Source organism: Pristiophorus japonicus, chromosome 5 (genome assembly GCF_044704955.1).
Source record: "Pristiophorus japonicus isolate sPriJap1 chromosome 5, sPriJap1.hap1, whole genome shotgun sequence".
NCBI classification, from domain to species: Eukaryota; Metazoa; Chordata; class Chondrichthyes; family Pristiophoridae; genus Pristiophorus; species Pristiophorus japonicus.
Genome location: NC_091981.1, coordinates 292,962,797 through 292,987,504, shown reverse-complemented (window position 1 = coordinate 292,987,504; position 24,708 = coordinate 292,962,797). Strand labels below are relative to the sequence as shown.

Genomic DNA, 24,708 nt, shown 5'->3' with positions numbered 1-24,708 from the left:
GGCCGCCAACAGACAGCATGGCACCCTGTCTTGGGTGCCAGGCCGCTGGCCCGGCTGAAACCCTCCCTGGCGGCCCAGTGAAATGAAGTTTAAAGATCGTGCAGGCTCCCCCCTTAAAGTAAAGGGCAGAGCCGTGGTAATATGGTGCCGTGATGACGTCATCGCGGTGGCCACTTCACACTACCCCCCCCCCCACTCCCCCCCCCCCCCAACTTCTGCCCCTCTAGTGTTGCCACCACTGCATAACTGCCCCCATTAAGTGCAACTTCCGGATCCGATTGGAAAAAAAACCAAAGAGCGGAATTTCGCTCCAGAGGCGACCTCAACCACCGCAGCGGTAAAAACACTCAAAATTGGTTACGTGCGCCCCGGTTCGCACAGGGGGCAATTTCAGCCCCGTTGAGCTTCAATTGTAACTTTGGACTAGCTGTGCACCACTGAAACTCCTTAAAACTGCAGCACTTTTTAAAAAAGTCTCAAGTGTCCCTTAGTTCAAGTCTTTCTTTTCAATACTTACTCCGATGTGGACGTGGTGTTGAAAGATCTATATCGTAAGCTGATGGGGCTGTTATAAAGCATGGAATGAAAGTGGTCAGTAAGAGTCTTGCACAATTAAACAAATCTAAGAGCTAAAGATGCTAAGTGTTGCTAACAAAGTGTGGATACAATAATGTTGAACTAGCCATTATTCCCTGATTTGATCACATAACCTAGGCTGACACTTCATTTCAATGCTGAGGGAATGCTGTATTGTTAGAGTTGCCGTCGCTTAGATGAGAAGTTCAGCATGTCTCCGACCTGCCCCTAACTATGAGGACTGCTGAATATTTACGCAAAAGATATCCCTCTGGAGATTAATTAATTTAGGTAGCATCAGAGACAGATTAAGGGTGCCTCGGACTCCTGGTATTACCCTGGCCATGGGCCCTCTACTCCCATTCACATCCTGTAGTAAATGACATTAGTGAGCTAAGTCACAGGGCAATATACTGAGGATGTATCAGGTCAAGGTCAGGTCAGGTCTACATCTCAGGTTATGTTCTCATTGATACTATGACAATACTCATTTAATATTTCATTATGTTTCCAAACAATCAAACCAATATCTTGATGAAACCCTGTATAAACAGTAAGCAACAACGCTTTAATAAAATAAAATCCTTACATTTTGAAACTAATTCGACAATGACAACAATTTAGAACAAGACAGCGTAATTGTTTTGGAATACCATCATTTGTCATTTGCATTTTCTGCACAAAGGCAACTACAAGTATAACATCACATTGGTCTCCTTCTAGACTTTTGTCGGCTAAACTCGTCAATGATTTTGGGAAGTCAAATACATCTTGATAATTATAAAGCCAAATAAATAACAATGAACTCAATAATAATAAGAACAAACATTAATATAAATCATAATTTACTAATCTTGAAAATCCAGTGCCTGTTCTGGTGCTCAGATAGCATGCTAACTACAAGAACTGGGGCCAGACCTTTAAGCTAGTACCTCTTATGTATGCATATATTCTTTATTGCAGCCCACCCTGCGATATGTGTGCGCCCTCGGTTCGTGCAGAAGAGCTGGTCTCCAGTCGTCTTGGTTAACCCTTACCACTGGATCAAGACCTAGCTCTGTCAAGCCTGTGTGGTGGCTGATGTACAATGGCCACCACACATTAAAAAAACCCATGCACAGGCATCTTCCACCTTTCAATATACAGTTCTGGACCTTGAATATTAGGTCCTTCATTGAAACACCTGTGAGCTCATCCCTTTTTGGTGTGAAAGCGTCATCATTGGCTCGAGGGACTGCCTAATACTATACTATACTGAGGAATGCTGCATTGTTAGAGGTGCAAACTTTAGATGAGACATTAAATCATGTCTTTGTCTGGTTAATTGGATGTTAAAAACTGTAATGGAAAGATTGAGCGGGAAGGTTGAGTGGGAATTTATGTGGGGGTCTATTGGCTGCTCGTCATTAGGTCTAGCAGCAGTCAGTTTCACTAACCTTTAAGGATCAGTCACAAAGTCACCAAAAAGGATGTTCTGGAGCAGCTGGTAATACCGTGACTGGCTACATTCCTGCCCCTTCACCATACTGAGGTCAAATATCTCCATGGGACATCAGCGGTCCTGTGTTCCTAAAGTTAAGCTGGGATTTTGTTTCTGTGGAGGGCAGCAGGGTTGGGATGTGGGCCATCAACAAATATTCAGGAGTTTTACTTGACTGACTATGGGGATCGATAAATATGTAGGCAAAAGATTTCCCTCTGGAGATTCATTCATTTCGGTAGCGTGTGGTCTCCTGTCTGAAAGCCCAGCTGCTGTACCCGTGGCTGCTGGCAACAGGGCCTTCAGGATACTGAAGAACATCCGTAGACAAAAGATCCTTAGGTCAAAAGATGATCTTGAAAGCACAAGGAAGAATCTTACTTTTCTGTCTACTTTGATCTGATCTGGGTTCAATTCTATGGTCCTCAAAGTACCTCAAAGGTAGTAATCGCCAGATTGCTGCCGGTGTACATGCTAGTTAGTACAGATATAGGAGGTTAGAGAAGATGAATGTGTGGCTGGAGAGATGGAGCAGGCTGGAGGGCTTTAGATTCCTGAGGCATTGGGACCATTTCTGGGGGAGCTGGAACCTGTACAAGCCGAAAGGGCTGCACCTCAACAGAGCTGGACGAGATAAGCATAGTGAGAAAGGAATTATTAAGGGGTTTAGCAGCTTTGAAGGTGGACAAATCATCAGGCCCGGATGAAATGTATTCCAGGCTGTTAAGGGAAGCAAAAGAGGAATTAGCAGAGGCTCTGACCATCATTTTTCAATCCTCTCTGGCTACAGGTATGGTGCCAGAGAACTGGATGACTGCTAATGTTTTACCTTTGTTTAAAAAGGGAGAAAAGGATAGACCGAGTAATTACAGGCCAGTCAGCCTAACCTCAGTGGTGGGAAAATTATTAGTAAAAATCCTGAGGGACAGAATAAATCTTCATTTGGAAAGACATGGATTAATCAAGGACAGTCAGCATGGATTTGTCAAGGGAAGGTCGTGTCTGACTAACTTGATTCAATTTTTCAAAGAGGTAACCAGGAGGATCAATGAGGGCAGTGCGTATGGATAGAGCAAATGGATTTTAGCAAAGCTTTTGATTCGGTCCCACACGGCCGATTGGTCATGAAAGTAACAGCCTTAGGGATCCAGGGCAAAGTGGCAAGTTGGATCCAAAATTGGCTTCGAGGCAGGAAGCAAAGGATAATGGTTTTTGTGACTGGAAGGCTGTATCCAGTGATGTTTCACAGGGTTCAGTGCTGGGTCCCTTGCTTTTTGTAGTATATATCAATGACTTGAACATAAATGTTGGGGGTATGATTAAGAAGTTTGCAGATTACACTAAAATAGGCCGTGTGGTTGATAATGTGGAAGAATGTTGCGGACTGCAGGAAGATATCAATGTACTGGTCAGGTGAGCAGAACAGTGGCAAATTGAATTAAATCCGGATAAGCATGAGGTACTGCATTTGCGGATGTCTAACAAGGCAAGGGAATACATTAAATGGTACGACACTGAAAAGTGTAGAGGAACAAAGGGACCTTGGAGTGCAGGTCCACAGATCCCTGAAGGTAGCAGGCCAGGTAGATAAGGTGGTTAAGAAGGCATATGGAAGGTTTGTCTTTTTTAGTCGAGGCATGGAATATAAGAACAAGGAGGTTATGCTTGAACTGTATAAAACACTGGTTAGGCTGCAGCTGGAGTACTGTATGCAGTTCTGGTCACCACATTACAGGAAAGATGTGAAAAAATAGAAAAGCGCATTATAATTTAAATGGAGAAAAAATGCAAAGTGCTGCAGTACAGAGAGACCTGGGGATCCTTGTGCATGAAACACAAAAAGTTAGTATGCAGGTGCAGCAAGTGATCAGGAAGGCAAATGGAATGTTGGCCTTTATTACAAAGGGGGATAGAGTATAAAAGCAGAGAAGTCCTGCTACAACTGTACAGGGTATTGGTAAGGCCACACCTAGAGTACTGTGTACAGTTTTGGTCTCCATATTTAAAGAAGGATATACTTGCATTGGAGGCTATTCAGAGAAGGTTCACTAGGTTGGTTCCGGAGAAGAGGGGGTTGACTTATGAAGATAGGGTGAGTAGGTTGGGCCTATACACATTGAAGTTCAGAAGAATGAGAGGTGATCTTATCGAAAGATAATGAGGGGGCTCAACAAGGTGGATGCAGAGAGGATATTTCCACTCCTAAGGGAAACTAAAACTAGGGGGCATAGTCTCAGAATAATGGGCCGCCCATTTAAAACTGAGATGAGGAGGAATTTCTTCTCTCAGAGGGTTGTAATCTGTGGAATTCTCTGTCCCAGAGAGCTGTGGAGGCTGGGTCAATGAATATATTTAAGGCGGAGATAGACAGATTTTTGAGCAATAAGGGAATAAAGGATTATGGGGAGCGGGCAGGGAAGTGGAGCTAAGTCCATGATCAGTTCACCATGATCTTATTGAATGGCGGAGCAGGCTCGAGCAGTGAAATGGCCTACTCCTGCTCCTATTTCTTATGTTATTATATGTGTCCCTGTTTCTGTTCAATTTTAACCTGTAATTAACTTGATTGTAATTGCTTCAGGCTTAAGATTCGTCAGTGTATTATTTTTCTGTCAGACAACAACAATCCTTGCTCACTCACAGAGGCAGATGGGGCTCCAGCAGCGACAGTGGTGTTGCGGAGTGTGTGGCGCATGCCATGGGAGACGTTGCAGCAGCAATAGCATCGCAGGCACAAGCTCTGCCCCAGCTTGGTGATGGGCATGTGATCACCGACTACTGCCATCCTCTCTGTGCAACGGGGAAGTGACAGTACTGAAGCAGGCCAGCGGTTTGTGGTCATACATCGTGCTCCAAATGCTGAAGCCCAGTCCCGTGTGTCAGTGGTCCCCAGGAAATGGAAGGTCAAGCTGTCCTTCTTCAAGGTGACAGCATTCTGGCTGCCACCGCTGACTCTCCCATGTGGTCCACTCCTGATCCATCAGAGACTGCTGCCACCGATGCTGAGGTGCTGCAGTTTGCGGCCGGGCCTTTCAGGCCAGAGCTGGTCCAGAACGTCATCCTCGTCCATCTGCAGTGTCTTCCTACCCTAACACTGAGGCCTCATTGAGGAGGGGCAGCAGGCAAGCGAGGGGGGTGAAGGGTCGGAGGGCGGAAAGCGCAGGGAAAGTCTGAATCATGTGTAGGACAAGGTTGTGGAGGTTCCCTGATTTTTGTTTCTTACGCCTGTAAATAGTTACGTTGATATAATTAACTTATTGATGCTCGGTGCCCTGCAACAGAACGTTAGATATTGAATGGTTTTCTTTTGGTGGGGAGAGTGTTTGTTACTTTGTTGCAGTAAAAGTTTACTTTGATCCTTTGTCATTTGTGTTTCATTCCAACGTTCACCAGAATTGTGTCTTTACGGGGGCACATAGCGTGTATAAGAATCGGCCTAAGCATCGACAGAATCGGCGTGAACATCGACAGCATTGGCGTAAACATTTTGGACTTTAAGTTTTGGACATTGCTTTTTCATATTTCAAAAGGGCTGACAGCATGACTTGGGACAGGCCCAAGTATGTTCCACAGGAATACACATCAGGTGGGTGGGGATAGTCTGGCATGGCTGAAGTGAGATGGCGGACGGACCCTTTGTCATGTAATGGGAACCCATCAGTGAGAGATCAGGTAAACTGGTCAGTGCTCAATCCATCAAAATGATTGAGAGCCCGGAGCACGGGAACCTGAGGACAAAGGAAGTTATCTGGCCACCCAGACTCGATGGAGCCTTTATCCCCAGGAAGCACCCAGTAACAAAGGCACAGGCTGAAGATATGATTCAGTGCTCTTTAGTTGTACTGGCTCAGGCAAAGGACTGGTTTTTGGCACGAGAATTCAGAAGCATTTTTTCAGGTACAAGAGTACGGCAGTTTGCTGCCATTTCTCTCTCTTTTTCCTCTTTCCTCTTCTACACTTCCTTGATTCCTTCAATGCACTCAAGGACCGAGCACTCCCTCTTGGACGGAGAGAAGAAACCATCGCCTATGAGCAAAGCGAGCCTCGCGAATTCGACTGGGAATCTGACCTTGAGACTGGCACTTGGAAACCATAGATTGGTACAGAACCAGAAGATACGCCTCATCGGGAGAAGCAGCGAGTATACTCACCTGTTAGAGGGGTAACTGGTAAATATAATCCTAGCCCACACATCATTTAGACCACCGCATAGTGTGAAGGGGTGGTGTCCCAACCAAGTCTTCGGGGTTTAGTCGGGAGGTTTCTGCGCGGATCATGCGCGGACTGTATGCACAGTCTGTTGGACAGATTCGGTGGTGCCCTTTTGAGCCAAGCAGGGGTGTTTTAGTCATGGGCACTAGCGATAGGGGCCTGTTGAGGGGGGCCAGTGTTGTGTGTTATACTGTCTTTGTTTTTACACCACCAGGGTGTGTCTTACTGAAAACAGGTGTGTGCTTTAACTTGAATAAAAGCATTGTGATGGTTGAAATGGAAAGATCTGTCTAAAACTGAGCATTCTGTTCACTACTATAATTTCCAGGGCCTAGAACTGCTGTAAGGGGGTGATTCGAATCCACCAAGCGTAAAACCACTTACACGTGAGGTGGGCCTGCAATCCCCAGTGGCAACAATGCCTGGTCCCTCATGATGGCCAAGTTGGGCAGCATGCAGCACACAACAATGAATTTGGATACCTGTTGAGGGGAATATTGAAGGCAGCATCCAAACCGGTCTAGGCATGGGTCTGCCTGCAGGAGATTGCATATCTCTGACAGCACTTCCTTTCGGAAGCACAGCCTTCTCACACACTGCTCCTCAGAGAGCTGAAGGTATGAGCGTTGGTGCCTGTAAACCCGTGGTGGGTAAGCCCTCCTCTGCAGACGTCTTCGGCCTCTCCTCATCCGTGGCCAAGAGCCCTTGTTCTAACCCAGCAATAGCATGGAGGATGATACACTGGCGAACTAGTAATACCCCTATTAACTTCTTTCACTGAAGATGTAAGGACACTATAATGGCAGATAAAATAACCACTTTGAAGGCAGAGCTTCACGCAGCGTGCTGTCGACAAACGTTGCAGGCAATGTGATCTGTGATGTCGGATCCTCCTCCCTTAAAATAAATACAGTGCAAATACTGGACTGTGGGACCACCTGGTTTTTTAGGTGTCTCTTAGGGTGAGCATATGATGTGGCGTTAGGGCCTAATTCTGCATCTGGGTCACCAGCGGAGCATTGCACGATGATTGACGTCATGATCTCATTGAAACTAGAGGGTGGGCTGGTAGGTTTTTGCACCGCTGCAAACCCTGAGCCAAATTTGCCGACCGGGTAGTAAAAGCTGTTACACCTTAAAAGACCCTTTCCTGCCCCTCCAAATGTGCAAGGGGGCCGAAAATCCAGCCCATTATACTTGGGTTCATAAAGAGCGTACTTTTGCATTGGGTATGAGAGTATCTGGACTGATCTTCCATTGTAACGTGGGACTAGCAGTGCTGTGCACCACTGACCCTGCCTTAAAACTGCAACACTTTAATAAAAATGGACTCCGGTGTCCCTCAGTTAAAGTTTTGTTTTTCAGTACTTACGTAGCACTCTTTGAGGCCTGAATGCTGGTGCACCCACTGCTTGCCTATACTGCGCCATGATCACATCCCTGTCCTTAGGATCATACTGTTTCCTCATCAAGGTCTCTGTAATTTAGCACAGAATGGAAGTAGTAAGTACTAGCCTTACAGTTGATGAAAATTTAAGACTTCACCACCTCGCTATCTTCCTTTAAGACACTTCTTAAAACCTACTTCTTTTACCAAACTTTTGGTCATTTGCCCTAATATCTCCTGATAGAAGCCTAGAAATTTACAGCACGGAAGGAGGCCATTTCAGCCCATCATGTCTGTGCCAGCCGACACAGAGCTACCCGGCCTAATCCCACTTTCCAGCTCTTGGACTGTAGCCTTGTAGGTTACAGCACTTCAAGTGTACATCCAAGTATCTTTTAAATGTGGTGAGGGTTTCTGCATCTGCCACCCTTTCAGGCAGTGAGTTCCAGACCCCCACCACCCTCTGGGTGAAAAGATATCCCCTCAAAACCCTTCTAAACCTCCTACCAATTACTTTAAATTGTTGCCTCCTGATTGTTGACCCCTCTGCTAAGGGAAATAGGTCCTTCCTATCCATTCTATCCAGGCTCCTCATACAGGCCAATCAGGTCCACTCCTCCGCCTCCTCCATTCCAAAGAATACAAACCCAGCCTGTGCAATCTTTCCTCATAGCCAAAATTCTCCAGTACAGGCATCATCCTTGTAAATCTCCTCTGTACCCTCTCGAGTGCAATCACATCTTTCCTGTAATGTGGTGACCAGAACTGCACACAGTACTCTAGTCTTGGCCTAACTAGTGTATACAGTTCAAACATAACCTCCCTGCTCTTATAGTCTATTCCTCAGCTAATAAAAGCAGTATTCTGTATGCCTTCTTAACCACCTTATTTACCTGGCCTATCACCTTCAGGGATCTGTGGAATGCACTCCAAGGTCCCTTTGTTCCTCTACACTTCTCAGGGGCCTACCATTTAATGTGTATTCCCATGTTTTGTTAGCAAGGTCGGGACCCAGCAGTGAGGTGGAGCCCAGCAACAAGGTCGGGTCTCCTGGGTCCAGATCTCGCTCCGGGTTCAGATCTCGCTCCTGGGCCCCGACCGCTCCTGGGCCCCGACCTCGCTCCTGGGTCCTGACCCCGCTCCTGGGCCCCGACCTCGCTCCTGGGCCCCGACCTCGCTCCTGGGTCCTGACCCCGCTCCTGGGCCCCGACCTCGCTCCTGGGTCCTGACCCCGCTCCTGGGCCCCGACCTCGCTCCTGGGTCCTGACCCCGCTCCTGGGCCCCGACCTCGCTCCTGGGCTCCGACCTCGCTCCTGGGTCCTGACCCCGCTCCTGGGCCCCGACCTCGCTCCTGGGTCCTGACCCCGCTCCTGGGCCCCGACCTCGCTCCTGGGTCCCGACCTCGCTCCTGGGTCCTGACCCCGCTCCTGGGCCCCGACCTCGCTCCTGGGCCCCGACCTCGCTCCTGGGCCCCGACCTCGCTCCTGGGTCCCGACCTCGCTCCTGGGTCCTGACCTCGCTCCTGGGCCCCGACCTCGCTCCTGGGTCCCGACCTCGCTCCTGGGCCCCGACCTCGCTCCTGGGTCCTGACCTCGCTCCTGGGCCCCGACCTCGCTCCTGGGCCCCGACCTCGCTCCTGGGCCCCGACCTCGCTCCTGGGCCCCGACCTCGCTCCTGGGCCCCGACCTCGCTCCTGGGTCCTGACCTCGCTCCTGGGCCCCGACCTCGCTCCTGGGCCCCGACACCGCCGCCTGGCCGCTGCTTTCCGGCAGTAACATGCCTTATCGGGAGGCTGAATTTCGGCCCCAGTGTATTTCACTCCCATAGTCTCTCGTGTGGAATCTTATCGAATGTCTTCTGCTGGTCCATATAAATAACCTCCTTTATCTCTATCCTTAGGTACATCATCAAAAAATTCAGTTAGGTTCATGAGAAATGACTTACCCTTTCCAAATTCATGTTGGATCTCGGTGATCAGTTCGTATTTATCCAATTGCTCAGTCACTCTGTCCCCAACAACAAATTCTAGCAACTTCTCCAATTCAGGGCACAACACTTTAGGAAGGATGTCAAGGCCTTTCAATCAAGATAATGGAATGGTACGAAGGATGAGGGACAACAGTTACTTGGAGAGGCGAGAGAAGTTGGGATTGTTCTCCTTGGAGCAGAGTACGGGATGAGCATTGTCTTTGGTCCGCCACAAACTACGTTCCCTAGGCACTGACTCCCTAGCATCTATCTGAGGCTAAACCAGACTGTTTGCAACCTAGGCGTCGTAATTGACCCTGTAATGAGCTTCCGGCCACATATTCTCGGCATAACTAAAACCGCCTATTTCCACCTGCATAACATCGCCTGTCTCCGCCCCTTCCTCAGTACTTCTGCTGCTGAAACCCTCATCGGTGCCTTTGTTTCCTCTAGACTTGACTACACCAACGTACTCCTGGCTGGCCTCCCACATTCTACCCTACGTAAACTTGAGATCATCCAAAACCCGGCAGCCCGTGTCCTAACACGCACCAAGTCCCGATCACCCATCACCCCTGTGCTCACTGACCTGCATTGGCTCCCGGTTAAGCAATGCCTCGATTTCAAAATTCTCATCCTTGTTTACAAACCCCTCCACGCCCTCACCCCTCCCCTCTCTGTAATCTCTGTCAGCCTCACAACCCCCCGAGATGTCTGCACTGCTCAAATTCTGCCTCTTGAGCATCCCTGATTATAACTGCTCAACCATCGGTGGCCGTGTCTTCAGCTGCCCGGCCCTAAGCTCCGGACTCCTTCCCTAAACCTCTCCGCCTCACTACCTCTCTTTCCTCCTTTAAGACCCTCCTTAAAACCTACCTCTTTGACCAAGCTTTTGGTCATCTGCCATCATTTCTTTTTATGTGGCTCAGTGTCCAATTTATATGTTTTGGCTTATAACACTCCTGTGAAGTGCCTTGTGATGTTTTACTACGTTAAAGGCACAATATAAATAAAAGTTGTTGTTGTTGCAATGTGGAGGAACGTGGCCCAGGAGGTCTGGGCCAGTTGTGAGGTGCAACGCAGCCGACACAGAGCTGGAAGAAATTCATCGGCCTTGGTCGGTTCAAGGTGCTTCAATAGGTCCCACATACCAGCATCTGAAACTCAGTCTGTGCACACTCCGCAAAGCACCACACCCCACCACTCACCCACCAAACATCCGCACCTACTCAAACTCACATCCACATCTCACACCTTGCCTACAATCACAGCTATTCGACAACAGCAGGCATATCCCCCAAACCGATAGCTGGACTCTGACTCACACACATTCCTTTTTTTTGCAGGCCAAGATGGTGCATTTGATGTGGCTTACATGGATTTTAACAGGGCCTTTGACAAGTTCCCATATGGTAGGCTATTCAAAAAAATAAAAGCCCATTGGATCCAAGGGAGAGTAGCAAATTGGATCCTCAATTGGCTCAGTGGCAGGAAGCAAAGGTAATGGTTGAGGGGGGTTTTTGTGACTGGAAGGCTGTTTCCAGTGGGGTTCCACCAGGTTCAGTACTCGGTTCTTTACTTTTGTAGTATATATTAATGATTTAAACTTAAATGTAGGGGGAATGATAAAGAAATTTGCAGATGATAGAAAAATTAGCCATGTGCTTAACAGTCTGCAGGAAGGTATTGAATAACTAGTCAGTTGGGCAAAAAACTGGCAAATGAAATGCAATCCGGAAAAGTGCGAGGTAACGTATTTGAGGAGGGACAACAAGGCAAGGGAATACACAGTAAATAGGAGGATACTGAGAGATGTGGAGGAACCTTGGAGTTAATGTCCACAGATCCTGAAAGGAAGCAGGACAGGTCGATAAGGTAGTTAAAAAGGCATATGGAATGCTTTCCTTTGTCAGCCGAGGCATAAAATACAAGACAGGGAAGTTATGCTAGAACTATATACAACATGAGTTAGGCCACAGATTGAATTCTGTGTGCAGTTCTGGTCACCACATTACAGGAAGGATGTGATACACTGGAGAGTGTGCAGATTAGATTTACAAGGATGATGCCAGGACTGGAAAACTTTAGCTATGAGGAAAGATTGAATAGGCTGGGGTTGTTTTCCTTAGAACAGAGGAGGCTGAGGGGAGGTTTACTTGAGGTGTATAAAATTATGAGGGGCCTAGATCATCCTAGGCAGTCCCTCGAAATTGAAAAAGACTTTTACTCTAACAATGAGTTCTTAGGTGACTGTACAGTCCAATGCGGGAGTTACAGTCTCTGCCGCAGGTGGGACAGGCAGTGGTTGAAGGAAAGGATGGGTGGGACTGGTTTGCCGCACGCTCCTTCCACTGCCTGCACTTGGTTATCTGCATGCTCTCGGCAATGAGATGCGAGCTGCTCAGTGCCCTCCCGGATGCACTTCCTCCACTTAAGGCGGTCTTTGGCCAGGGATTCCCAGGTGTCGTTGGGAATTTTGCATTTTTTCAAGAAGGCTTTGAGGGTGTCCTTGAAAGATTTCCTCTGCCCACCTTGGCCTCACTTGCCGTGTAGGAGTTCCGAGTACAACGCTTGCTTGGGAGTCTTGTGTCAGGCATGTGAACAATGTGGTCCATCCAATGGAGCTGGTCGAGTGTGGTCAGTGCTTCGATGCTGGGGATGTTGACCTGATCGAGGACGTTAACTTTGTCTGTCCTCGCAGGAGATTTGCAGGATCTTGCGGAGACATCGTTGGTGGTATTTCTCCAGCGATTTGTGGTGTCTACTGTATATGGTCCATGTCTCTGAGCCATACAGGAGGGCGAGTATTACTACAGACCTGCAGACCATGAGCTTGGTGGCAGATTTGAGGATCTGATCCTATTACACTCTTTTCCTCAGGCAGCCGAAGGCTGCACTGGCGCACTAGAGGAGGTGTTGAATCTTATCGTCGATGTCTGCCCTTGTTGATAAGAGGCTCCCGAGGTATGGGAATTGGTCCACGTTGTCCAGGGACGCGCCGTGGATCTTGATGACTGGGGGGCAGTGGTGTGTGGCGGGGTCAGACTCATGGAGGACCTATGTCTTACGGATGTTTAGTGTAAGGCCCATGCTTTCGTACACCTCAGTGAAGATGTTGACTATGATTTGGAGTTCAGACTCTGAATGTGCGCACACGCATGCGTTGTACGTGTACTGTTGTTCGACAGCAGAGGTTGAGAAGGTTTTGGATCTGGCTTGGAAATGACGAAGGTTGGACAGGTTCTGTAGTTAGTTCCACTCCCGTGGGGAGCTTGTTGAGTGTGAGGTGAAGCATTGCAGCGAGGAAGATTGAGAAGAGGGTTGGCGCGATGACGCAGCCCTGCTTGACCCCGGTCCAGACATGGATTTTGTCTGTAATGGATCCGTTGGTCAGGATCACATAGAAACATAGAAAATAGTTACAGGAACAGGCCATTCGGCCTTCGAGCCTGCACCACTATTCAATATGATCATGCAACTTCAGTACCTCACTCCCGCCTTCTCTCCATACCCCCTGATCCCCTTAGCTGTAAGGGCACATCTAACTTTCTCTAGAATATATCCAACAAACTGGACTCCACAACTTTCTGTGGTAGAGAATTTCACAGGTTCACCACTCTCTGGGTGAAAAAGTTTCTCCTCATCTCGGTCCTATATGGCTTACCCCTTATCCTTAGACTGTGATCCCTGGTTCTGGACTTCCCCAACATTGGGAATATTGTTCCTGTCCAGTCCTGTCATAATGTTATATGTTTCTATGAGATCCTCTCTCATTCTTCTAAATTCCATTCAGTATAAGCCAAGCCGATCCAGTCTTTCTTGATATGTCAGTCCTGCCATCCCGGGAATTAGTCTGGTGAACCTTTGCTGCACTCCCTCAATAGTAAGCATGTCCTTCCTCAGATTAGGAGACCAAAACTGCACACAATACTCAAGCAGTGGCCTTACCAAGGCCCTGTACAACTGCAGTAAGACCTCCCTGCACCGATACTCAAATCCCCTCGCTATGAAGGCCAACATGCCATTTGCTTTCTTTACTGCCTGCTGTACCTGCATGCCTAGCTTCAATGACTGATGTACATGACACCCAGGTCTCGTTGCACCTCCCCTTTTACCAATCTGCCATGCATTTGCCCATTCACTTAACCTGTCCAAGTCACCCTGCAGCCTCTTAGCATCCTCCTCACAGCTCACACTGCCACCCTGCTTAGTGTCATCTGCAAACTTGGAGATATTACATTCAATTCCTTCGTCTAAATCATTAATGTATATTGTAAATAGCTGGGGTCCCAGCACTGAACCTTGCGGCACTCCACTAGTCACTGCCTGCCATTCTGAAAAGGACCCATTTATTCCCACTCTTTGCTTCCTGTCTGCCAACCAGTTCTCTAGCCACATCAATACATTACCCCCAATACCATGTGCCTTAATTTTGGACACTAATCTCTTGTGTGGGACCTTGTCAAAAGCTTTTTAACATCGAAAATAAGTGCAGGAGTAGGCCATTCGACCCTTCGAGCCTGTGAAAGTCCAAATACACCACATTCACTGGTTCTCCCTTATCCACTCTACTAGTTACATCCTCAAAAAACTCTAGAAGATTTGTCAAGCATGATTTCCCTTTCATAAATCCATGCTGACTTGGACCGATCCTGTCACTGCTTTCCAAATGCGCTGCTATTCCATCTTTAATAATTGATTCCAGCATTTTGCCCAGCACCAATGTCAGGCTAACCTGTCTATAGTGCCCTGTTTTCTCTCTCACTTCTTTTTTAAAAAGTGGGGTTACTAACACAGATGAGGCTGCACACAGGGAGGTTAAAGTAACAGTGACCTCAGTCTTTAATAAGACACTCCAGAGTGAGGAACAGGCTTTAGGGGCCGGCTTATACACAGTGCTCCCAAGGGATGCTGGGATCCCTTGGGACTTCAGGGGATGAGCTCCCTGGTGGCGGAACATGGGAGTGCATGCCTTACAGATACACAACAGTTACATTTGCTACCCTCCAATCCATAGGTACTGATCAGCAGAGGAGGACTAAGGGTTTAATTAGGAGGGGGAAAATAGAGTATGAGAGTAAGCTTGCAGGGAACATAAAAACTGACTGCAAAAGCTTCTATAGATATGTGAAGAGAAAAAGATTAGTGAAGCCTAGTGTAGGTCCCTTGCAGTCAGAATCAAGTGAATTCATAATGGGGAACCAGGAAATGGCAGACCAATTGAACAAATACGTTGGTTCTATCTTCACCAAGGAAGACACGAATAACCTCCCGAAAATATTAGGGACCGAGGATCTAGCGAGGAGGAGAAACTGAGGAAAATCTTTATTTGTCAGGAAATGGTGTTAGGGAACCTGATGGGACTGAAGGCCGATAAATCCCCATCGGCTGATAGTCTGCATCCCAGAGTATTAAGGAAGTGGCCCTACAAATAGTAGATGCATTGGTGGTCATTTTCCAAAATTCCATGGCTTGCATGTCGTTGCGGAGCAGGCGGAGGATGGTGATGAGGATGGTGATGAACATTTAGGGGCCCCTCGTGGTTAACAGTATCAAAGGCCTTTGTGAGGTCAAAGAAGGCCATGTACAAGGGTTGGTGCTGTTCCCTGCAGTTTTCTTGCAGCTGTCGCGCTGTAAAAATCATGTCCGTTGTACTCCGTAGAGGATGAAATCTGCACTGTGACTCCGGGAGGAGCTCCTCAGCCACAGGGAGAAGACGGTTGAGGAGGATTCTAGCAACCACTTTCCCAGTGGCTGATAACAGGGAGACTCCTCTGTAGTTGCCACAGTCGGACTTGTCCCCTTTTTTAAAAGATGGTCACAATTACTGCATCTCTGAGATCTCCCGACATGCTCTGCTCCTTCCAGATGAGAGAGATGAGGTCATGCATTCGTGCCAATAGTGCCTCTCCGCCATACTTTAGTGCCTCAGCAGGGATTCCATCCGCTCCCGTTGCCTTGTTGCTCTTGAGCTGGCGGATGGCCTTTTCTACCTCGTGCAGGGCTGGGACGTTGCTGCGATGGTGGCGAGTAGCATGCTGCGGGATGGAGTCGAGGACACTCGAGTCAAAGACAGAATCTCGGCTGAGGAGATCTTCGAGGTCCTGACTGCCTTGTTGACCTTGATGAGTGTCTCCCTGTTCTTGGCCAGCAGTGGGGCCTTGGGTGTTTGGGCTGTAGGCGCCAAGATACAGTGCCTAGATTGAATGGATAGGAAGTACCTATTTCCCTCAGCAGAGGGGGCAATAACCAGGGGGCATAGACTTAAAGTAATGGGTAGAATAATTAGAGGGGAGATGAATAACAGAGGGTGGTGGGAGTCTGGAACTCACTGCCTGAAAGGTTGGTAGAGGCAGAAAACCTCATCACATTTAAAAGCTACTTGGATGTGCACTTAAAGAACCGTAACCTCAGGGCTACGGACCTAGTGCTGGAAGGTGGATTAGACTGGGTAACTCTTTTTCTACCGGCACAGACACGATGAGCTGAATGGCCTCCTTCTGTGTCGTAGCTTTCTATGATTCTATGGCCCACAATAGGAGAGAGCAGCAGAGCACAGGCGGGAGTGAAGTGCAGCTCCAGCAGCTTTCAGACCTTGAGGAGCGAGTGCTGTGACTCACTGGGCAGCAAGTGATGGGTGCCGTGGCTGCTGGTGTCGTCAACCTCATTGGGAGCAACAACGGAACATTCATCCCCTCTTTCTTTCTCATCCCACTTCCCCCTCACAGCACAAGCCTTTATCACTTTCCAGCTCCTGGTAACATCTGCATTCCTTGCTCCATTCCTGCCCCCCTGCCCTCACCTTAACATGTGTCTTGCACCATTTCTGCTTTCAGATTATCAGCAAACAGACGACCAGCCTGTCCCTGAGCCTCGCACTGAGAGTGAGGAAGGAGAAGAGGAGGAGGAGCAAAGCACCACGTCACTGTATCTCTCACCCACAGGCACCACCTCAGATACTGGCACTACGCGATCTTTAGAGGCAAGTTTAGTAAAGGGGTCTCAATGAAATTCAAGAATTTTTATTAAGCAGAATACTCATTAAACTCCAAAATGCTCAAATCATTCAAAGGGCCTGTTTGCCTATGTGATAGTAACAAGGCAACATTACTGGCCGACTAAAACTAAACTGGATGTTGATGCCTTTAAATAGCATTCCTCCAGCCGACATCCGACTGAAAGCTACCTCCTCTACCTGTCGTTGTTAACGGCAGGCACACAGGCAAGGGACGAGAGGGAATTTTACATACGGGGCGCTATTGGGGTGCTGTGCATGGCAATAACATCACGATCTGAAGGTGCAGGAGATCGGGGCACAATGTCTTACTGCTCCCGTAAAACTCTCATCGAAGTCGCTGATCTCGCGCGCCCTGTTGTAAATCTATTTGCGCCCGTTATCACCCCCAGAGGGTGACTCAAGTGTCCCAAAATCAAAGTCTCCTTTTTCAGTACTGACCTTCCAATTCTTGCCATGTTTGACCTCCTGGGACAAACGGTGTGGTTGGTATGGGGCACGTTTCTAGGGCTGCGGATGCGGCTGCGAGTGTGGTTGCTTCTTCGGCTGATATAAAGATATAAAGGATAGAATGGAAATAGTCAGTACTGGACGTGTAAGTCAAAAACAATCGAAGAGCTAACTGCTCATTTCTTCTCTCAGAGGGTTGTAAATCTGTGGAATTCTCTGCCCCAGAGAGCTGTGGAGGCTGGGTCATTGAATATATTTAAGGCTGAGATAGACAGATTTTTGAGCGATAAGGGAGTAAAGGGTTATGGGGAGCGGGCAGGGAAGTGGAGCTGAGTCCATGATCAGATCAGCCATGATCTTATTGAATGGCGGAGCAGGCTCGAGGGGCCAAATGGCCTACTCCTGCTCTTATTTCTTATTGTCTTTTGTTCTTATGTTCATCCATCTCATTGTTGGGCTTTATATTGTGGGAAATTGTTCATGTCAGCTGTGACTCAGTTGGAAGCACTTTCATCTCTGAGTCAGCAGGCTGTGAGCTCAAGTCCCACTCCTGGACCTTGAGCACAACACCTGTCTGACAGTCTAGTGCAGTACTGAGGAAGTGCTGCATTGTTGGAGGTGCTGTCTTTCGGATGAGACGTTAAACTGAGCTTTGTCTTCCCTTGCAGGTGGATGTAAAAGATTCCATTTGAAGAGAAGCTGGCCAATATTTATTCCTCAACCAATACCACTAAAACAGATTATCTGCTCATTATCACACTGCTATTTTTGGTACCTTGCTGTGCACGAATTGGTTGCCGCATTTCCTACATTACAACTCTATGACATTTCAAAAGAACTTCATTGGTTGTAAAGTGTTTGGGGTATTCTGAGGTTGTAAAAAGTACTATATAAATGCCAGTCTTTCTTTTTTCCATTGTTGTTGGATAGGCTGCACATTTCCCTACATTACAGCAGCGACTATACTTCTCTTTGCAGGGATTAACAATTCATATTTGTTAGAGGACAGATTTTTGTTAAAGAATAGATATTATGTTTATTGGAAACCAGTTTACCTACAGAACCATCAAACCTCGGGACATTTTGGGAGTCCAAGGCTGAATATCTGTACCAGTATATTAAGCAATGGTCCTTGTCTGAGCTTTTATGTCTGGATTTTCCTCCATTATACTGCCTGACATTGAGTAATGAAGAAGCAGAAGAAGAAAGAAAAAGAACAGGGAGGCCTACATCTGATCCAGCCCCTGAAACTGCTACCAGGGATTTTCCGCCATCTGTCCCAGCAGGGAACGTGGCAGCCCGAGTGGCTTTCCTGAAATCACCCTCACTCTTAAATGGCAATGGAATTGGGGCCAGGGAAGCCATCCAATTTCCTTTGCTGCAACCCGAGGTAACTGGAGAAGAGGTACATCCTGTTGTAGCGGCAGTAGGACTGTTCAAGGGGAGGGTACAACAGGCTATTTCCCATCTACCTCCATACCTGGTCATGAAGAGACTTTGATTCATGGGCAGCTATTTGTTAAAAGTTTAGAAGAACATTTCTGGTCTTACTATCCCTTTTAACGTTGGCTCCTCTTCCTCTTCGGGCTCCAGTGGAATACCACTCCATTTCATTTCCTGTCAATGGTGACCTCCATCTGTAGAATGACAATGCCACTGAACCGAGAGCCCTTTGCAGGAAGTTGGGTCAGTTTGGCAGGCAGCAGTACTGCCTCAACCAACCCCTAGTGGCAAATCAGTCCCATAGGGAAGTAAAGACTTTAAAAACCAGTGGCAATCTTTCCATGTCAGATTCTGCTGACTACAAAAGATTTGTTATTTCAACAACTCTCACCACAGGAATCTTGCTACCAAAACTCAGCCTCACATATAGAAAAGAAAATAGAATTCAAAACCTGAACAGTTAAAAAAGCTGAATAGGATCGAAAAGAATGACAGTTAGGTGCAATTAAAATTTTGAAGGTTTGTGAAAGCGGAGTTAAAGTTAAATGCTGCTTGCTGTTTAAGACAACAGGCAGAATAAGAAAAAGTGAGTCAATTCTTCTGAGGGATGGGGTATCCTATTCTGTATGTGGAAGTTCCGTGAATAAAGAATATTCTAGAAATGCAGCGAGTTGTTACATAGTAATTCAGCTCATAAACAGGCCATTCGGCCAAACCAGTCCATGCTGGCATTCAGGCATCACTCGAGCCTCCTCCCATCCTAACTCATATAACTCTATCAACATAACCCTCGATTCCCTTCTCCCTTATCTGCTTATCTAGTCTCCCATTAAATGCACCGATACTAGTCGCCTCAATCTCTCCCTGTGGTATCAAGTTCCACATTCTCCCTACTCTCTGGGTAAAGTAGTTTCTTCTGAATTCCCTATTTGATTTCTTGGTGACTATCTTATATTGATGGCCTCTAGGTTTACTCTTCCCCACAAGTAGAAACAGTCTCTCTGTGTCTATTCCAGTAATACCTTTCATAGAAACATAGAAACATAGAAAATAGGTGCAGGAGCAGGCCATTCAGCCCTTCTAGCCTGCACCGCCATTCAATGAGTTCATGGCTGAACATGAAACTTCAGTACCCCCTTCCTGCTTTCTCGCCATACCCCTTGATCCCCCGAGTAGTAAGGACTTCATCTAACTCCCTTTTGAATATATTTAGTGAATTGGCCTCAACAACTTTCTGTGGTAGAGAATTCCACAGGTTCACCACTCTCTGGGTGAAGAAGTTTCTCCTCATCTCGGTCCTAAATGGCTTACCCCTTGTCCTTAGACTGTGACCCCTGGTTCTGGACTTCCCCAACATTGGGAACATTCTTCCTGCATCTAACCTGTCTAAACCCGTCAGGATTTTAAACGTTTCTATGAGGTCCCCTCTCATTCTTCTGAACTCCAGTGAATACAAGCCCAGTTGATCCAGTCTTTCTTGATAGGTCAGTCCCACCATCCCGGGAATCAGTCTGGTGAATCTTCGCTGCACTCCCTCAATAGCAAGAATGTCCTTCCTCAAGTTAGGAGACCAAAACTGAGCACAATACTCATGATTTTAAAGATCTCTATTAGGTCACCCCTCAACTTTCTCTTTTCAAGAGAAAAGAAACCCAGGCTGTTCATCCTTTCCCGATTGGTATAACTTCGTACTTCTAGATCCTTTTCATAACATAGCGACCAGAACATTTGCTCCAAGTTTACCATAACTTCTTTACTTTTGAATTCTATCCTTCTGAAAATAAATCCTAGTGCTTGGTCTGCTTTTTTTATTGGCCTTATTAACCTGTCACTAATTTTAGCCATTTGTGTATTTGCTCCCAGATCCCTTTGTCCCTCTTCCCTATTTAGATTATTTTCCAAATAATATGTGACGTCCTTATTTTTCTTATCAAAATATAATATCCAAACTTATCTGTGTTGAAATCATTTGCCAATTATATGCCCATTCTGTAAGTTTATTAATGTATTTTTGTAATTTGTTGCACTCCTCCTCAGTGTCGAAGGCCATTTAGAAATCTACATAAATTACATCGACTACATTACTCTGTCTAGTCTCCCTGTTATTGCTTCAAATAATTCAATGAGGCTGTTCAAGTGAGACTTTACCTTTTAAAATCCATGCTGACTGCTTTTTTACTATATTTTTAGTTTCTAGATATGTTTCTATTATATCTTCAATTAAGGATTCCATTACTTTTCCTACCACTGATGTTATCTGACACTACACCATTTTTTAATAAATTATTATAAATGTGTCGAAGAGCCTCTTCTCTAGATACATTTATCATCTTATTTTAAATGTGGTTATATTGGGGCAAAATTCGCCTGGTTTGCGCCTCCCATTAGTGTCTACGGGGGGGGGGGCGGCGTAAACGGGGCGCTAAGGGATTAACGATCGGGCGGGGCCAAATCACTGACACCCACCAACATCTCTGGCAGGACTTATCGCCTCGCTCTCTTACGCCTTCACGCCCTCACGTAGATCGTGACATCATCCGGTGCGCAGCGCCCCGTTACCGCCCCGAATGTAATATTCGCTCCCACCACCCCTGCAGTATTACCAGGCAGCTGAAGGAAGTGTTCCCACCTCGGCTGGCCGCTTCGGGAGCGATATTTAAAGGCAGTGGTGTTCAGGTCGGGCAAAATGTATTTATCTGCCCATTCTGGTAATTGCTGCAGTCCTCCTCAGTGTTGTCTATCCCCTCATATTGGTGTCAGCCGAAAATTTAGAAATTGTGCTTTTGATTCCAAAGTTTGAATCGTTAATATAATTTGTGAACAACAGTGGTCTCAGCACTGATCCTTGTGGGATAGCACTTTACACCTTCTGCCACCCTGAATAATTACCATTTTCCACTACTCTCTGCTTTAAGTCGTGAAGCCAGCAATCTATCCATTTTCTGACTTGTCCGCATGCGCTGACTTTATTCATTAGTCTATTATTAGCCTTCTCGAAGGCCATTTGGAAATCTAGGCAAATTATATCTACTACATTACCCTTGTCTATTCTCTTTGTTATTGCTTCAAAGAATTCAATGAGGTTGTTCAAGTAAGACTTTACCTTTTAAACTGTCGGCGAGGAGCTCACAGTCCTCGTCCGGGCAGGTAAGCGGTTGGATGTTTCTCTCTCTTTATCTTTTTAATCAGATAAGTCTAATTAGAGGGATGGCAGGGCAGCTCAGTGCTGTGGACTGCACATCCTGCGGCATGTGGGAAGTCCTGGGCGTTTGGCGCAGCCTAGACAACCATGTGTGCAGGAGGTGTCTCCAGCTTCAATTACTCGAGCTCTGTGTTTCGCAGCTTGAGTGGCGACTGGAGTCAATATGGTGCATCCGCGAGGCTGAGAGCTACGTGGGTAGCACATTTCAGGAAGTGGTCACCCCGCAGCTTAAAAGCGTGCAGGCAGAGGGGAAGTGGGTGAACGTCAGACAGAGGAACAATGCTAGGCAGGTAGTGCAGAAGTCCCCCCCTGAGTCCATCTCACTTTCCAACCGATATTCTCTTTTCAGCACCGGTGAGGGCAATAGTGCCTCTGGGGAGTGCAGCCAGAGCGAAGTCCAAGGCACCACGGGTGGTTCAGCTGCACAGAGGGAAGGGACGAATAATAAACGAGCTGTCATGGTAGGGGATTCAATAGTTAGGGGAATAGAGAGGTATTTCTGCAGCCGTAGACGTGACTCCAGGATGGTATGGTGCCTCCCTGGTGCCAGGGTCAAGGAAGTCACAGAGCGGATGCAGGGCATTCTGGGGGGAGAGGGTGAACAGCTAGAGGTCGTGGTCCATATCGGGGCCAATGACATAGGTAGAAAGAGGGATGAGGTCCTGCAGGCAGAATTCATGGAGTAGGAGAAAAATTAACGGGTAGGACCTCAAAGGCAGTAATCTCCTGATTATTACTGGTGCCACGTTCTAATGAGTACAAGAATAAGAAGGACAGAGAGGATGAACTTGTGGCTGGACAGCTGGTGCAGGAGGGAGGGCTTTAAATTCCTGAGGCATTGGGAACGCCTCTGGGGGAGATGGGATCCGTACAAACCGGACGGTTTGCACCTCAACAGCGCCAGGACCAATATCCTTACGGGGAGATTTGCTAGTTCTGTTGGGGAAAGTTTAAACTAGCTTGGCAGGGGGATGGGAACCTGAGAACAAATTCAATAGGGAATAAAGCTGAAATTGGAAAGCAAGAATGTAGAAATTGAATCTGTAAGACAGAGGAAACAAGGGTTAGTCAGTATTAATCAAGGAGGTCTTCCTGTGCTAAATGGTATATACTTCAATGCAAGAAGTATAGCGAATAAGGTGGATGAGCTGAGAGCTCAGCTAGACACTTGGGAGTATGACATTATAGCCGTTACAGAGACATGGCTGAAAGAGGGGCAAGTTTGGCAGATCAATATTCCTGGTTGCAGGATTTTTAGATAAGACAGAGAGAGGGGGAGGGAGTAAAAAGGGGGGTGGTGTTGCAGCATTGATTAAAGAAACTATTACAGCTGCGAGGAGCGATGATATGTTAGAGGGATCATCAAATGAGGCCATATATTCAAAAATAAAAAAGGGGCAATCACACCGCTGGGCGTGTATTATAGACCCCCGAACTGTGGGAGGGAGATAGAGGAGCAAATATGTAGGCAAATTGCTGTGTAGTCCAAAAACCATAGGGCAGTAATAGTAGGGGATTTCAACTATCCTAATATTGATTGTGACAAATAGAGTGTGAAGGGTATAGAGGGTGCGGAATTCTTAAAATGCATTCAAGAGAACTTTTTTGGTGAGTATGTAACAAGCCCAACACGGGAGGGGGCAATTTTGGATTTAGTTTTGGGAAATTAAGCTGGGCAGATTGAAGGGGTATCAGTGGGAGAGCACTTGGGTGCCAGTGACCATAATTCAGTCAGATTCAAGGTAGTTATAGATAAGGACAAGGATAGACCAGGAATAAAAGTCCAATTGGGGAGAAGCTAACTTTGGTAAGTAGAGAAGTGATTTGGCCACAGTGGACTGGAAACAGCTACTTGTGGGTAAATCAGTGTCAGAACAGTGGGAGGCATTCAAGGAGGAGATCTGGAGGGCTCAGGCCAAACATGTGCCCTTAAAGAAAAAAGGTGGGACTAACAATTCTAGAGCCCCCTGGATGTCTAGCGACTTACAGGTGGGAAAAAGAAAAAAGGTAAGCTTATGTCATATACCGACAGCTAAATACTGTAGAATCACTGGAGTAATATAGAAAGTTTAGAGGTAAAATTCAAAAGGATATTAGGAGTGCTAAGAGTGAGCATGAAACATTCTTAGCAAGTAAAATTAAGGAAAATCCAAAGATGTTCTATAAATGTATTAAGAGCAAGAGGATAACTAAAGAAAGGGTAGGACCTATTAAATACCATGAGGGTAATCTGTGTGTGGAGGCGGAAGATGTTGGTATGAATACTTTGCATCTGTTTTCACAAAGGAAAGGACCAAAGCAGATACTGCTATCGAGCAGGAGTGTAAAATTCTAGATTAAATAAACATAGTGAGAGTGGAGGTATTAAAAGGGTTTAGCGGCTTTGAAAGTGGATAAACCCCCAGGCCTGGGTGAAATGCATTCCAAGCTGCTGAGCGAAGTAAAAGAGGAAATAGCAGAGGCCTTGACCATCATTTTCCAGTCCTCTTTGGATTTGGGCATAGTGCTGCAGGACTGGAGAACTGCTAATGTGGTATCCTTGTTTAAGAAGGGAGAAAGGGATAGGCCAAGTATTATAAATGTGTAGTCATGTTTCTTCTCTAGATTCTTTTGAAATGTGCAGCTGTAATCCATCCAGACCATGGGTTTTATCCTCAAAGTTTGATTAGTTTACATTTATCCTCTTATTTTAAAAATGGTTACATCGTGGGCAAAATTCGCCTGGTTTGCACCTCCCATTACTGCCTACTGGGAGGCGTTAACAGAGCGCTCAGGGGTTAACGATCGGGCGGGGCCAAATCACTGATGCCCGGGAATCTCTCTGGCGGTTTTGGGCTGGCGCTAACACTTATCGCCTCGCTCTCTTACGCCCCGTAGATTGTGACACCAACCAGTGCGCAGTGCCCCGTTACCGCCCCGAATGTAATATTCGCTCCCACCCCTCCAATGCAGCATCATCGGGTGTCAACAACGGT

The 24,708-nt window shown here is 46.8% G+C and overlaps 1 protein-coding gene across 12 annotated transcripts in view; it reads right to left on the bottom strand.

Moving 5' to 3' along the window:
* Positions 1-24,708, bottom strand: part of LOC139264758 (uncharacterized) — a 680,593-nt gene that overhangs the window by 143,476 nt on the left and 512,409 nt on the right. For all 12 annotated transcript variants that reach the window (XM_070881817.1, XM_070881821.1, XM_070881822.1 and 9 more), the window contains 3 exons: positions 17,080-17,184; positions 7,641-7,745; positions 518-565 (listed from right to left, as the gene is read on the bottom strand). In XM_070881817.1, the coding sequence (XP_070737918.1) occupies positions 518-565; positions 7,641-7,745; positions 17,080-17,184 (258 nt within the window). The remainder of the gene's footprint in view (positions 1-517; positions 566-7,640; positions 7,746-17,079; positions 17,185-24,708) is intronic.